Genomic DNA, 15,900 nt, shown 5'->3' on the forward strand with positions numbered 1-15,900 from the left:
TTTAAAAAGCAGGATATAAAACTGTACAGACGGTCTAAATCCAATTATGTATCTACATAGACATTAAAAAATTGAAGATACCAAAGTATTAACAGTAGTAGTAGTAGTAGGATTAAGGGTAATTTTATCTTTAAATTTCTATATTTTGAAGTTTTTTGTAATGAGCATGTATTGACTTTCTTCCTAATAAAAAATAAATATAATTTTCTTAAAAGCTAAAGAAAAATGAGATGTGGGGCCAAACCCAGGCTTATTTTAATAATTTTTAAGGATTAAGATAAAATGATAAGTATGTTTACTCTTTGAAATCATAGTTCTATCATAACTAAATAAATTTATTCTTCTTGGAGAAGAAGAAGTATAATGCCTGCCCAAGGTAGTATGTATGTATATATATTTAAAAAATTTTTTAAGTCTATATAACAGTTGGCTATTTTAATAATCCTCGTCTCCCCGCTTCTTGTTCGCCAGCCTCTGGCTGGGAACGGGTTTTATCAGGCGTGGCTCACGCTCCCTGCTGGGACTGGGCCTTGGGCTGGGTGGGGCGGTGACTGAGCTGGCCTCCTGCAGGTGGCAGCAGAGTACTTCAAGAACACCACGCTGCTGCTGGTGGGTGTCATCTGCGTGGCGGCTGCCGTGGAGAAGTGGGACCTGCACAAGCGCATTGCTCTGCGCATGGTCATCATGGCCGGAGCCAAGCCGGGCATGTAAGTCGCACTTGGGGTGTCCAGCCCTGGGGCGTCCAGCCAGCTCCCATGGGGCCGCAGGGACAGTTCCACTTCAGGTTGTTTTTCTACCCGTGGGGATGGGATGACACACCAGGGCCATGGGGCTCCCACCTCCCCCTCCAGTGAAATGGCCTGTGACTGTGGAATAGAGATTTGAGTGTGTGACTTTGGTCACAGTCTAAGCAACCTAGACTGTGAGGGCAGCAGGTTACAAAATATAAGGCGAACCAAGATGGACCAACAGAAATTGTTCCCCAACCTTTTTCCAGTGTATCAGGAAGCGGGCTGGACAAGGACGTGGTGCCTTGTCCTTTGTCATTTAAGGAGATGTGACGGTGACAGCTTCCTCCACCCACCTCGAGTTTTTGTTGTCATTTGTTCAGACCACAGACCTGCAGACATGTCGCATTTGACCCAGAGTCTACAATGCACCCACCACCTGCCCTCAGTGGCTTCCTCTTCTCCCCCCACTGCCAGGGCCAGCGAGAGATCCACAGCCTTGGGGACCGAGCAGGGAAGTTGGGATTGACAGTTTGGGGTTAACCTCACTCCCTCTCTGTTGGATGACCCTCCCCTCCCCTTCCCTTTGAAGAAGAGTTCTCACTCACTTCCTTCTAGTTTACAACTTTCTTGCTAGATTTTACATAAGCTGCCTGACTCCTTTGGGAGTAAAATGGGATATAAACAAATCATATGGGATTTATTTTCAACATCAGTCTTTAGTTGAGTACAGGTTTTGCTTAAAAGGACGCTCCTGCCGCCCACTTAACTGCGGCTTGATTCAGCGTAATTCACCCCCTCACTAGGAATAACCCTGCGCCCCACACGCAACCTCCAAGGAGCACAGTGGCGTTTCTTCCCATCACGTTGGCACTCCGAGGCTGTTTAAAACCTCGGTGTTATCGTCGAGCATTTATATCCCCTTGTGTTTCCACTCATCTCCATTCACCTCATCCCCCAGCAAGTTTCCACCCACTGCAGTGCTCTCTGTCCTTGCTTGTCTGGGGCAGGCAAACTCAGGTCACTGTCACCCCAAACCAAGACACCATCAGGACCTTGGCCTCCCCAGACATGAGACACAGGTTAGATGCATGGTCCCCAGTTGTGTAAAGTCGGTGATACCACCTAAAGTAATAAACGCGGTGGTCCTTACATTGGCTTATCTTATGGACATGACAACCGTGTCTGCGCAAACACACGCTGCACGTTTCAGAGTCAAAGAGAAACAACAGGAGAGTTATCTTCATGAGTATTTTCCTCTAAGCATTGACTCTTTACGATACCAGCTGAAAAAGTGCACACAGTGATGTGGACGCTTCTGTGACTTCAGGGGCCGGTTGGCAGTGGGTCAAGGAGTGGGTGGAACTGTGAGCTCCCTACATTATTCTCTCTTTGGTCACTAATACCTATGGTGACTTGGCTACAAGGCAAGGATTGTCACGGTACTTGTAGAATTGCTCGGTGTAAGAACAAAAATAGAATTCCTTTTACACAAAACACCTATCGCCACCAAACTGATGTCTGCAGAGAGAGACGAGCAATCAGTAAGCCCACCCCCCGCCCCTACTACCAAAGTTAGTCTTCGTTTAAGTAAGGGCTTTCTCCTGGCTAAGGCCATCAGCCCATGAAGTGTGGTTCATTCATTCGACCAATATTTACTTACTGCTTACTCTGTGCCAAGCCCTGGGAGTACAAAGCTGACTATATGACATTAAAAAAAAAAAAAAAAGATTTTCTGGATAATCGCCCCCCCTGGCTCTCTCGGCCAGCGCCACCGGGCTTGTGGGAGGCCCCCAAGGAGCCCTGTGGGGTCGGCAGTGCGGGCCCCCGGGGGGCCCTGCTGTGGACGCCCCGCCTGCCCTCCCTGCCTTGCAGGCTGCTGCTCTGCTTCATGTGCTGCACCACGCTGCTCTCCATGTGGCTCTCGAACACGTCCACCACCGCCATGGTGATGCCCATCGTGGAGGCCGTGCTGCAGGAGCTGGTCAGTGCCGAGGAGGAGCAGCTGGTGGCCAGCAACTCCAGCATCGAAGAGGCCGAGCCCATCAGTACAGTTTGCTGGAGTTCATCTACCCTTTGCCCCTCTGCCCTCCTCTCTGGACACTGCCCAGCTGGGTGCCCACCCCACGACCCCTCACCTACGTCCCTCCCCTCGTCTTCTGCTGCTTCCCCTTCCCTCCCCTCTATCCAATACAAGCCTTTGTAGCCTGAAGCTTTCCTGTGACCCGCCCCTCACCCTATTGCCAGCTCTTCCTTCTCCCCGCACTTACAGCAGCCACCTCCGCTCCTTTCCCCCAAACGCTCAAGGGTCAGGACAAGCCATGAGTCCCTCCGTGCCTTTGGGGTCGGGGGAGGGGGGAGAGTCCTCAGCCAGCAGCCTCCAGCAGCAGCCTTTGTGCCCCGCTTCCCGAGCCCCGCCCCACAAGAGGGGGCCCCGCCCCCACAGCTCACTTCCCGCTCTCCTTTGCGACTGTAGGTCTGGATGCGAACAATAGCCAACCTTCTCTGGAACTCATCTTTGTCAATGAAGAGTGAGTATGAATGCCCTCCTCCCACACGGAGCCGCTCCCCGTCCCTTCCGAGGTCAGGAAAGCTGGGACCTGGGCCCATAAACAGCTCTTTTAGACCTTTGGGCCACACGCACCTCTTGCCACCCCACTGCCTCCCCATACCTGGAGCCACCTGCCAAGACCTTGAGGGCACCTCCCTTAACCACAGGGTTTGCAGTGATGAGGGAAGAGATAAGAACAGGACATTGACTCTGACGGGGTACAGGGTTTGCCCACACATCTGCCAAGTAGAGTTTCATCTGAATCGATGTCTCTCTTAGAAAAATACGTTTAATCTATTAATGGAAAGATACTCACATGATAGATGGCACTGGAGATTCTTAGAGAATCACAAAGTTTTATAGATACTAGATTTGGTCTTGTTAGATATGGCAAAGAAAAATTAGGTGACAGGGGATTAGAGGACGGTGGATGAGAGCCATTTGATGATGAAAAGCAGCATCTAGAAAAGGAGAAATGGAGCCTCGAACACTCATGCGAGTGACCCAGTAACAACCCATTGCTTTGGGAGGTTCGACAGCAAAATGTAGTTTTCAAGGTATTTCGTGATGAGTATCATACTTTCAAAGTTGGATTTGTACTAGAGCTCAGTTTTTCGATTTGCTCTTTTCCTTAAAACAATGGAGGCCTCACATCGAGTGCAACCAGCACATGCACTGGGATTCACGCAGAAGGGTGTCATCAGGATACAGCTTTGTCTGCCTCCCACCACTGACTTCCACCAGGGCATGTTGCGTTTCCCTCCCTGACCCTTGACGATAACTCGGGCAAATCCCGAAACTCTTCTGGTTCCTGCCAGATTTCAGAACCATCTCATTTTCAGATAGTCAGCGGTCTGGTCCAGACCCCTGTGAAAACTTCCATCGCTCATCCAACGCTTCCCCCACTTTCTCTCATGCTCACACCCGCCCCCCCGCTTCAGCCCAGGTCTGCAGAGTAAGAGGTAAAAGCGAGTGGGGAAGAACCAACTCTTCTCTCTTCCTCCACCTCCCTCTCCTTTCCCCACTCACTCTGCGGCTCCGACTTCTCCGGGGTGAGGGCAGAGGCTGTAGGATGCAGGAAAGATAAAGGGGCCAAAGGGTCTGGGCTGGAGGCGTTGTAGCTGAGTGTCCCTTGAGGCCACCTCTGCACAGCCTGGACCGACAGCGGTGAGGCGCTCTGGACGACACTCAGGCCCCGTCCTGGGTTCTGTGCTCTGGCGGCTCCCCCCACAGCCCCTTCTTCCAGGAGCCGCCTCTGCTCCGGGGCAGCAGGGCCCTTTCAAGATGGCTGCGGCCCAGCTCCCCTCCGTGGGCCGCTCCCGTGGCACGGGGTCTCCTCACTCTGGCCTCTCCAGCAGCACCCCCTGGCCTCCTGCCTTTGTTCATTGCCGGACAAAAATATGTGCCCCACACTCCAGAAAAAAGCTCAAGTTGTCCCTCAAACTCTCGCAGCGGAGCCTGCTGGTGGGTGCCAGGGCGGCTGGCAGTGTGAGGACGCAGCCTTCTCTCTCCGCCAGCCCCTTCCATGCGGCCCGAGGGGTTCCTTGCCTGCCATCCTCACCCAGTGTGGGAAGGACGGACGGGAAGCATCCCACACTGTTCCTCACAGGCTGACTCTCTCCAAAGAATGCTTCCCTCTGAACCTCTCAGCCCCTCCTCCTTCCCTGGTGCCTGGGATGAGTGATGGCCACAGGGATGAGTGATGGCCACAGGGATGAGTGATGGCCACAGGGCCCCCAGTCCCGCATGTGGGACCCGCACGTCTCGTTGTCTCCACAGTGGTGAGCTTATAGCACCTACTGTCCTCAGAACTAAGACGAACCAGAAACATCTATTTAGCATTCAGTTTGTAGGCAGCACTGAAAGTCAAATTCTCACCTCCCTCTCTACTCCGGGCAAAGCTTGGGGACCGACAGGTGTGGGAGAGACTCAGCAGCACAGGTGACCGCCACCTGCGAGGGGCAGGTGCTGAGTAGAAATTCCTTCCCATCTTCTTGTTCTCACTTGCCTTTCACCATGCGGAGTCTGGGCCCTTCCTGCTCCTTCACCTCAGATAAGCATGTCGCAAGTTTCTCTTCCTAGATAAAGACCGCCAGAGTCAGCCGGTGAGCACGCGGCAGGGGCCATGCCTCCCCGGGCAGACAGAGACGGGTTCCTACCTGGCACCACCGCGTAGCACGCCACTGCCCGCAGGACGTTCGTGCCCTCTCTCTGCCTAGTCTCCTGCTCTGCAAATGCAGGCGGTGGTACCTGCACCATGGATCTGTTAGAATTAACCAGGTCGTGGAGATTAAAGTCCACGTTTGAGTGTTCAGCGCCTACTAAGCGCTCCGTGTTAGCTGTCATTAGGGGTATCACTTCTGCTTCAAAGGAAATGCTCTGTCCCCACCAATCCTGGCAGCATCTCTGGAAGACGAGGAAGGCTAGAGTGAAGTAGCCTTCTCTGTAGCCTAGGAAACCGGGGTCCAGAGGGGTCACTTAAACCAGTCACGGCTGTGCGGGCAGAATTCCCATCTCGTGCGATCTGGTCACTGTTGATTCCCACTTCCTTCACTTCATTCCAGCACCTCGACGACAGACTTCACTTCTCTGATGCAGAACAAGGTATGGCCTTCGGTTTTCCTCTGTGCTTTGAGATACTTGAAAGCCCCTCGAGATAACTCAGGGACAGAGATGCCTGATGGCTTGTCCTAGAGCTGCGTGGCCTCCACGGACGTGAGGGCAGAGAGGTGCTCTCGCTCACCCGAGCCTGGACGGGCTCCTGGCGAGGGCCGGCACAGCTCCAAACGCAGCCCGGAGTACTGGGCTCGGCCACCTAAAGTTGACCTTTTCTTCATGGAAATCCAGTACTCAGCCGTCCAGATTTTAAAGGGCCAGATTCATCCTTAGGATTTTTTTGGGGGGAGGTGGGGGATTCCATTTACAAAAATCTGATTACAAAAAGAGACATATTTATAGGAGAAAGGCAAGTTTACCTGCACACGGCTACTTGGCCACCCCCTCCCCCAAAGCTGCTTTGACATCTCACATCTATCCAAATGGATGGACTTTGATCAGTCCAGATTATGGGCTTTCTTGTGGTGCAACTTTATTTATTTATTTATTTATTTCATTTCGTGTTAAAGAAAAATGAAGGATTCCTCATTAGTTAATGAAGTTCCAGAAAGCCAAGCTCTCCTCTGAAGACAGAGCCATACTCTGCCAAGTTTTAAAAGCTTCTTCAAATGGGGTGTTTGACCCCAGCCCGGATGGGAACTTGTGAGATGGAGCGCAGGTTCTAGTCTCCAGTTCTCACAGTGCTGAGTGGGGGGGCGCCCCTGGCATGACTAGGCAGTGCTCCCCAGGCCACCCCATGTCCTCGTCCTGACAGTGTGATGGTCTTTGTCCCCACAGAGCCTGAATGGTGCGCATACAGTCACCAACCCCGTCAAAACTGCAAACCACCAGGGCAGGAAGCAGCACCCACCCCAGGTAACTAGACTGTCCCTCCTGGCCCTGTTTCCTACATGAAATGCCTGAACTTCCCAAGGGGCACTGGCCTCAAAGTCGTGAGGGCTCCAGGCTAGTGAGCCATCGCCAGGCCCTCATATCCACATCAGTGTCTGGCCCTCCTGTGCCATGGAGATAAAACAAACTTGCTGTTGACTTGGCAAGTCATTCTACCGTCTGAGCCCCAGTTCCTCCAAATATGAAAGCTGAGGGTTGGTCTAGATCAGAGGTGTCTAAACTATTCCTCAAAGGTACTTCAGGAACACTGCAAATATTTTATTTGAAGATCCTGAGATTTTAAAGCAATTGCTTTGCTGTGAGAATAGACTTTTCCTGGTACTGAACCACTGAATCAAAATACAGAAGTAAAACAGATGTTGAAGCTGGTATCAAATTGCAGCCATCACTTGATTCAAATTTTTGTGTTCATCAAAATGATCTCAGTTACTTAACATCCACCATTATCATAAATGTCACCACTTATTAAACACTTATTATGTACCAAGAACTATGCTAAGCATTTTGTCTCAACGAGGCAGCAATTTTGAACCCCCTTTTGCAAATGAGGCAGAGAGGTGAAACCATGCACCCAAGGCCTCGCGCCAACACGGGGAGCACCCTGATTCAAATCCAAGTCTCCCTGACCACACATGTATACTTCAGTTATAAAATAGATATATGCCAATGAAATGCTACATTTACGTTTTATATATTGGAGGGCTGTGTAAGATTTCATTAGAAGACAGGATTGTGGACACATTGGACGAGAGAATCTCTGAGGTCTCTTCCAGCTCTGATAATTAATGAATCCCTCAGGGAGGTTTGGAAGGATCCAGACCTACCCGGGCCCTCCTAGGAAGACGGCTAAGGGCTTCGAGAAATATCGTAAAGTGGCCTCTTCCCCGTGGTTGTCCTATGACCTGGCTCGCCAACATCTGTAGCAGCCACTCCTAGTCTCATGAAGACTCGATGAGGGGCGGCCGGGCCTGTGGGGCACAAGGACACTTGCTTCTTCACTCTATACTTGCGACCAGGGGTCGGCAACTTCTGACCAAGCAGGGCCTGAGAGGACCATAGCAAGGCTGAGGCTTTTATGCAAGCAGGAGGGGGAAAGGCGGGGGGAAAAAGCCAGTAGGCAGAAAGGAGAAGCAGGTGAGGACGTAAGGAAGGAGAGAGACACTCTTGGACCCTCTGCCTAAAGAAAGTTAGAGTCCTTCTGTAATGCAAGGCTTATTTTTTTAGTTATCTCCCAATCGAGACAGTCACTCTAACTCCACATAGAACAACCATTTTTCGATTTATTATTCTGACACGAAATGGAGAGCAACCAGTTCTACTGGAGTTCAAGTAAAAGACAGAACATGCTGTTAATATTAACGACAAAAATAATAATAGCTTACTATTCATGAACTACCAAGAAGTGTTCTAAGTGAAGTAACAAACATACATGCATACGCACATACATACACACATACGTACATACATATTACTTCATCTACCCTTCACAACCATCTGGCAGAGAAAATAGGATTTTCCCCTTTTCACAGGAGAAGAAAGTGCAATTTGGAGGGTCTCCCTGAGTTGGGAAATAATAGAATTGGCATGGGGCTATGTCTCCCTGACACCCAAGTTCAAAGCCTGCCCACTGCACCACGGTGCCCATTTTCCGTGCCTTGTGTGCCAGACAACCCAAGCTGGGTCAGATAGATTCACTGATTTTCCTTTGGCAGGAAAAGCCACTAGTCCTGACCTCCGGCCCCAGGAACCAGGAACTCCACAGAAAGTACAAGTCCCAGCATGACCAAATGATCTGCAAGTGCCTGTCCCTGAGCATATCCTATGCCGCGACCATCGGGGGCCTGACCACCATCATTGGCACCTCCACCAGCCTCATTTTCTTGGAACACTTCAACAAGTAAGCAATCCGCTTGGTCAACAAATATTTCCTAACCGCCCACTACGGGTCAGGAGCGGGACTAAGTGCTAAGGATACAGCAGAAAACAGGACTAGAACAGCTTCTGTTCCAAGAGGGAAAAGAGACAGTCAAGCCATTACAGTTAAATGTGACTTGAGAAGGGCGGGCTTCTCCTGGGAAAACCCCACTGGGGGAGGTCGCCCTGTCTAAATGCAATGGTGAAATAGAGACCTGAAGCATGAGCTGAAGTAGACTCGATGAAGGGAGATGTTCCAGACAAAATGGTGTGCAGGGGGCTCGGAGCAAGAGAGCAGAGCCCATAAAAGAAAACGAGAGAGGGCGAAAGGAAGCCGGGGAGGTGGACAGGCAGACCGCAGGCGTCTAAAGGACTTGGACTGCAACCGAAAGGCTGTGAAAAATCTTTAAAGAATGTGAGGCAGAGAGTGAGGTGATCAGATTTATTATTTTGAAAACTCATTTTGGATTTCGAAAGCGGAGCATAGATTGGAAAGGAGAAGACAGGCAGCAGGAAGACAATTTCGGATGCTGCCGCAGACGCCCCCGAGAAAGCCGATGGTGACCTGGATAACAGTGGCAGTGGGCAGGAGAAATGGTCGGATTCGAGAGACGTTCAGAGGTAGACTTGACGGGCCGCGGTAGGATGAGAAAACCTGAAAGAGGGAAAAGCCAAGTCTGATTGTCAGGCTTGTGGCTTCAGCAACTGGGGAACGGAGTTGCCCTTGACCTAAATGAGGGGAAAGATTAGAGATTGATGTATCCAGTTAGGAGACAGATCCAAAGCACAAGAGAAATTTTCAGGCTGAAGGCATAGATTTAGAGACTTTGGCACAGATTTGCAGTGGCCTGCAGAGCCGCCTTCATGGACCCATAACCAGTGTGCGGTCACACGGTCACTTGTAACACCTTGCTCAGAAGGGCTCCACGCTTGCCTTCGCCAACTTGAAATTCTTAATAATTTTGGAACAAGGGACCCCACATTTGCATTTTGTACTGGGCTCCACAAACGAGCCGGTAGTCCGTCCTGGTGGTATGGATATGGAAACTGAAGCCATAGAATGAAGGAGATGACTCAAGGAGAACGCATAAAGTAGAGCAGGGGGCATAAATATTAAGCTCGAGCAGTTAAAGTAGACTAGAAAAGAATAAAATGATATTAGACAGGAAAGAGGAAAATCTGGCATCCTTCTACCCAAGGGAAGAAAGTGTTTCAAGAAGGAAAGAATGGTCCATATCGTTTAAAGTTGATTGAATGATCAAGCAAAATAAGGACTAAACTGTATCCATTCGATTAGATGACAGAGAGGTTACTGGTGACCTAGGCAAGAACAGTTCGGTCGAGCGATTGGAAAAGAAGCCAAATTTCAGTGGATTGAAGAGTAAGATGGAGGAAATGGAGAACTGGCTGTGAAGGGAAGAGAGACATGGGATGATAATAAAGGGAGAGTGAAGTAGGTGGTTTTGAGATGGAAGACATTTACCTGCTGACGGGGAAGATCCAGACGATTTAGGAGAGAGGGGACGATCTGGTAGAGCGACGACGTCACTGAGAAAACAAGCAGGGATGGGATCCAGTGCAAAGGGAAGAAATCGATCATGGACAAGAGGAGAAACACAGCTTTCATTTTAGCAGGAAAGATAAGAAAGAAGGAAAAAAGGAGGAAGAGGGGAAGGAGGAGGAAAGATCAATGAAAGTTTAAGACCTAACTCCCCAACATCCGAGCTTCATAAACTCTTCACCCCCCATAACTCTGTGCGGGCTCGGACTTTCAGCTCTTTAACTTCTGCTTCATTTTGTGGTTGGGCTAATTCGTAGTCTCTCGGTCTACTTCTTGGGTGGTCAGTGGTACATTTAGCCATAATTGTAGCTTACCTGGACAACAGGGATTCTATGAAAGGAAGGTGGGCTCCATGGGTCCCCACTGGTCTCAAAGTGCCACCATGCTGTTTTTCTTGGCATTGGTGAACAGACCACCCCGAGAGTTCATTTTTGATATTCAAAAATCTATAAATTAGCTGTTATACTACATATATATATTCTGTTACTATAGATATACATACATATATATGTGTATGAGTACACACACACACACACACACACACACACATATGTGTATAAATATTCTAACTTTTAGAGATGCTATAAATGGTATTAGACCCTTGCGTTTAGTCACGAAAGTCTATTTAATCTATTATGAAAGTCCATTCCTTTTCCTGGGTCCTGGAGCAAGGCCTGGGTTTCTACATAGAGATGATGCAACAGACTTTATGCTTGGTAGCCCAGGGCAGTCCACAATGAGTCACTGAATGATTTCTGTCCTTGGACATCCTTCTAGCTCCAAAAGCCCTTCTTCCCAATACCCACTATCAGTGACCCATCCTGGCCTTTACGGAGGGCACAAGCTATCGTAACTTCTCCAAGAGGCACATAAATGTTAGTGAGTCCATGACCAGGCCATAATGCAAAAGAGTGGAAGTCCCTGTGATGACAGAGATTAAACACTCTTATATCCTGTGCTTCCATTGCATTCTCTGTGGGGGAGCCTGCTCTTCTTGGCCCCTCGCTCTTTTTCCATGCAGTTCCTACCACGAAAAGAGGGGCACGGTCTCTTCCCACCTTTGAGGGTGCTCTATGCTCAGCCCCCAAGAAGGACCCAAGGGTAAAGAAACGCAGACACTGTCTTGGCTATAGTCATGGCTCACACATGGTCCATCCTTGCTCCCCAGGAAATATGACCTGGGCTGAGGGCCACAGCTCTGCCCGATGATGAATGAGGAGTCCTCTGGGCAACGTCCCTAGCCCCCTAAGACAGCAGAGGATGTCGATACAAGATCTGGAGTTTCCACGTCCTGGTTCTCCTGTGGGTACAGTTAACACCGAAAACCTTCATGAGGCCCCAGATTCCGAAGTTCTTTAGAACTGATGCCTCGCCACCGCCCCCCCATCAAAACCCACATTCCTTCTGTGACTTTATAAACAAAGTACACCAGACTGCCCTCTCCATCCTCTTGTCTTGAAAACCGGATGAATAAACTTATCAGAATCTTTACATAAATTAAGAGCAAACCACTTCCAAGTGATTCTCCCAAGTGCAAAATATATACACTTCAGTGACATTAATTTTGGTTGTCTAGGTGCCTTTTTTAGCTTACTTCATAATCGTGGCTGGACACTGTACAGTTGCAACCGTCAAATAAGTGTGTTCTAGATAATGTTTTACCATATTGTTATCATCTCTACCTTAGCTCTGCTACGTGTCTTCTTAAGGAGCATTTAGCTTCTGCCACATGGAAATCCACCTTTTCTATTCACTGCCCTGGTTCTTTCCCCTACAGCCAGTATCCAGCTGCAGAAGTGGTCAACTTTGGCACCTGGTTCCTCTTCAGCTTCCCTATCTCCCTCATCATGCTGGTGGTCAGCTGGTTTTGGATGCACTGGTTGTTCCTGGGCTGCAAGTGAGTCCCAGGGCCCTGCCAGCGAGGCAGAGGCTCTCCTCATCCAAGGTCACTGCACAAGCCCTGGAGGGCACCCCTAGGGGAACACAGGGGACTGGGTGGCGAGTCAGGCACCATCTGTCCTGGATGCTCTAAACGTCCAGGAGCTCTACGCTTCACTCCGAGCTCGACAGTGAACTGTCCTTAATTCCAACCAACTGGTTAGAAGAAATGTCTGATTTATAAAAAGTCTAAAAGAACACTCTTCAGAGTGTTCCATGTAGTTTCTTTGCTCAGAGCATAGAGAGTAACTTCAAATAACTTCTAAAGAAATATGATTCCAAGTAGAAGTTGCCTTAAGCTTAATTTTATAAAATGAGCATTTGTATAGAATGTGCTCACTTTCCTCAAAATAACAAGTTGGCATTCCCCCCGCAATATTATTTCTAATATTAATCTGCTTAGCGAAACAAACTTTTTCTTTACAACCAGTAATATCCAGATGTAATCAGCTTCAGGCACCTAAGGAGAAGATGCATAATGAGTCTTTGCTACTTGTCTATGGAACCCGATGCTCCCAATGGTCAAGGAGTGTCCCCTGAACTGACTTATTTCTTACTCGGAGACTGTCGTCAAATCAATGATTGCTGAATATTTCTATACCTCCAGTGTCACAAATGGAAAACCAAGATGCACTTCGCCCCAGAAAAGCCTTGTCTCTAGACAGATCAACACACATGTGTGCAACACACAAATATATAAACATCTACACACGTAGGCCATGTCACATTCTCTATTATGTAAAAGACAAGTATGTAGAAACAACCCCACATAAAGACACCTGCATAAATCCATAAGATCATAACTTCACATTGATAGACTAGATGGATAACCCAAAAGGCCAGGGGAGAAGGCTGATGAGAGGCAGTGTACCTGGCAAATAATAGTAGTGCGATAGGTGGGGTTGGAGGGGCAGAGCGTGTGAGCAGAGAGAAATGATCAGACAAGCCAGTAGTTTAGTATTTGCTTAATACTCGATCTCCTCTGGGCCTCAGAAGTGTGTTTCTTCTTTCTTTTTGCTCATTCTCCCTTCTCAGTTTTAAAGAGACCTGCTCTCTGAGCAAGAAGAATAAGACCAAAAGGGAAGAGTTGTCAGAGAAGAGGATCCGAGAGGAATATGAAAAGCTGGGAGCCATCAGGTAAGACTCAGCCACTCGTCTTCTCCCTTCGGGAGAGAGAGCGTGGCAGGGAAAGCGAACACAGAAGCAGCCTTGTTCTCCATGGTCCCTTGAGCTGGAGGAATTTCCCACAACCACGACCCCAGGCATTTAGAGATGCTATTTAGTGCCAAAATCTGCCTCAGATTCTAGGTGGCCGCCCTTTCTCTTCCCTATATTCTGAGTCCAAGGCATTGCGGTGGCATGGGGGGCGTGGAGAGTCATAGATGGGGCAGCCAGACAAGGAACAATGCAAGACAGTGCAGCAGCCACCCTGTTGGCTGAACTCTCTAAAGTCAGGACTCCCCACAGTGCTCAGAGTGAGCCACCACAGGTCCAGTGGCCACTCCTAGGGAGCTGGGGACTTTGTACTGTATTGAGAGCATCAGGCAGCATCAAATAGATTCGAAGACAGAGGGTCCGAGAATTCACTCGCTAACTCTTGGCTATTTCTGTCAGCTTTCCTGTAGTGACCCAGCGTCTTGTTTTGAGCTGTTCTTCCTTTTCTGGCAATTGGCAGACGTGTGTAAAAGGATTCAGGTTAAAGCTGTATTTTTTTAAACTTTAATTTACAAAAGGAATACATGTTCATTGTGGAACGCTTAGAAAATACAGGAAAATATAAAAGAAAAATCGACTTGTGTTCCTAGCATCCTGGTGTTAGCTGTTAACATGATGTACTGTTCCATGCTTTTTTCGTTGCAAAATTATATGTATTATATAATATGTATATGTATTTTTGGTAGAATTCAATCCATACTGAAGAGTTTCATATCTTGCCTTTTTTCAGTTAGCATTAGACTGTCATTAGGATCCCAGATAATTAACTCTGCTATAGCAACATAATTATTAGCTGCATCTCATTTTTACGCACACTGAACTATATTCGATGTCGTGGAATATTATTGGATATGTAGGTTGTTTCATCTTTTTACTGTTTAGTTTTTTAATAGGTAATGGTTCTATGTGTGTTTCTGGTTATTTCCTTAGATAAAAGGAATGATCGAAGTTAAGGATCCTGAGATCTACTGTCAAATTGCTTTAAAAAAGCTGTCGCAATTTCTACCTCCACCGGCAGTGTTAGAGGGGCCCATTTTACTGCACTCTCTTTGCAGGCTGTATTTTAAATTATTTCATAAATGTGTGATGTTACCTTTCCTTCCCACCGAAGTGTCTCTAGCAAACATGGTTTTAACATTTTCTGACACCGTCTCGTTTTTTCACTTTACTGCTGGCCGTTGAGAGTGTTTAAGCAGTAACTGCGTTTTATGCCTCCGGTACTGAAGCTCTGAATAGAGGAGCATCCCAAAGCAAGTGAAAAAGCTAACAACGTTTGCAGTTCCTGGAGCAGGTCTGTTTTATTTTATAGCTACCCTGAAATGGTGACCGGATTTTTCTTCATCCTGATGACGGTGCTGTGGTTCACGCGGGAGCCTGGCTTCGTTCCCGGCTGGGACTCGTTCTTTGAAAAGTAAGTGATTTCGTCTCCTCCTCAAGAACAAACAACCTCGTCCTGGAAACTTCTCCGGCAGTTTTCAATGGTGTCCCCTCCTAGACTGTCAGGGACAGACATGAAGCCAGGACATCACTTTGTTCCTGTGGAAGCCTCCTCTTTTTCAGGAAGCTGCAGGATACAGTCAAGAAGAAAATACAGTCTTCGGAGTCCAGGTCAGGGGTTGGGATCCAGCGCCACCACTTATGCAGCTGTGTGACCTTGGTCTTGTCACTTAAGATCTTTTGACCTCAGCTATCTCGTTGTTGTGAGAGTTAAAGGAGAAAATGTCCCTAAAGTAAATTATCAACTGTAGAGAGACCATGGCCATGCAGTGGCTGAGGCCTGTGGGGGAAGAGGCAAACACGGCTCCGGCCACACACACACACACACACACACACACACACACACCCCGCATCTTCCCCTGAGGGCCAGGGCCACAGGCCTCTGGCTCTGCCAGCACAGCTTCTAGTCTGAGAAAAGACACACGTGGAGGTGTGAACCTCGCAGGAAAGAGGACCCACCCTTTTCCAGTCTCCTTCACCTAAGCCAACTCCTCATCACTCCTCCTGGGACTCATCCCAGTCGATGGGCCCATAAATTCACACCAAGTCATTTTCCCTAGCCAGGCCCCGCCTTTGGACTATAACCATTGCCCATTAAATCCACCACTGGATGGCATGGCAAAACGGGCAAGGCGCAGACTGATGCCCCTTCTTGACTAGGTCCTACAGGCAGGCCTCAGGTTCAGACCAGGCCGAGACGCAGCGCTACCCTGGGGCCTCCTGCCCACCTCCTCCAGCCTGCTTCTCTCTTGCTAGGAAAGGCTACCGCACCGATGCCACCGTCTCTGTCTTCCTCGGCTTCCTCCTCTTCCTGATTCCAGCAAAGAAGCCTTGCTTTGGGAAAAAGAAGGATGGTGAGAGGGGTACAAGGGGAGATGCTGGGGCTGGCTCTAGTCACGTGATACCCGAGTCAGAATTTTCAGAAGGCACCTGACCAAGGCCCTCTGATTCTGCCCCAAATAGCAGCTCAGCCCCTACTCTACAGATCA

General features: G+C 48.7%; 1 protein-coding gene across 1 annotated transcript in view; it reads left to right on the top strand.

Moving 5' to 3' along the window:
* The window catches only part of SLC13A4 (solute carrier family 13 member 4), a 40,109-nt gene that overhangs the window by 15,235 nt on the left and 8,974 nt on the right, over window positions 1-15,900 (top strand). The window contains exons 4-13 of the mRNA XM_011359507.2: window positions 571-707; window positions 2,604-2,776; window positions 3,205-3,259; window positions 5,844-5,883; window positions 6,673-6,750; window positions 8,499-8,683; window positions 12,039-12,158; window positions 13,235-13,336; window positions 14,724-14,825; window positions 15,668-15,765. Coding sequence (XP_011357809.1) covers window positions 571-707; window positions 2,604-2,776; window positions 3,205-3,259; window positions 5,844-5,883; window positions 6,673-6,750; window positions 8,499-8,683; window positions 12,039-12,158; window positions 13,235-13,336; window positions 14,724-14,825; window positions 15,668-15,765 — 1,090 coding nt within the window. The remainder of the gene's footprint in view (window positions 1-570; window positions 708-2,603; window positions 2,777-3,204; window positions 3,260-5,843; window positions 5,884-6,672; window positions 6,751-8,498; window positions 8,684-12,038; window positions 12,159-13,234; window positions 13,337-14,723; window positions 14,826-15,667; window positions 15,766-15,900) is intronic.

Source organism: Pteropus vampyrus, unplaced genomic scaffold (genome assembly GCF_000151845.1).
Source record: "Pteropus vampyrus isolate Shadow unplaced genomic scaffold, Pvam_2.0 Scaffold48, whole genome shotgun sequence".
NCBI classification, from domain to species: Eukaryota; Metazoa; Chordata; class Mammalia; order Chiroptera; family Pteropodidae; genus Pteropus; species Pteropus vampyrus.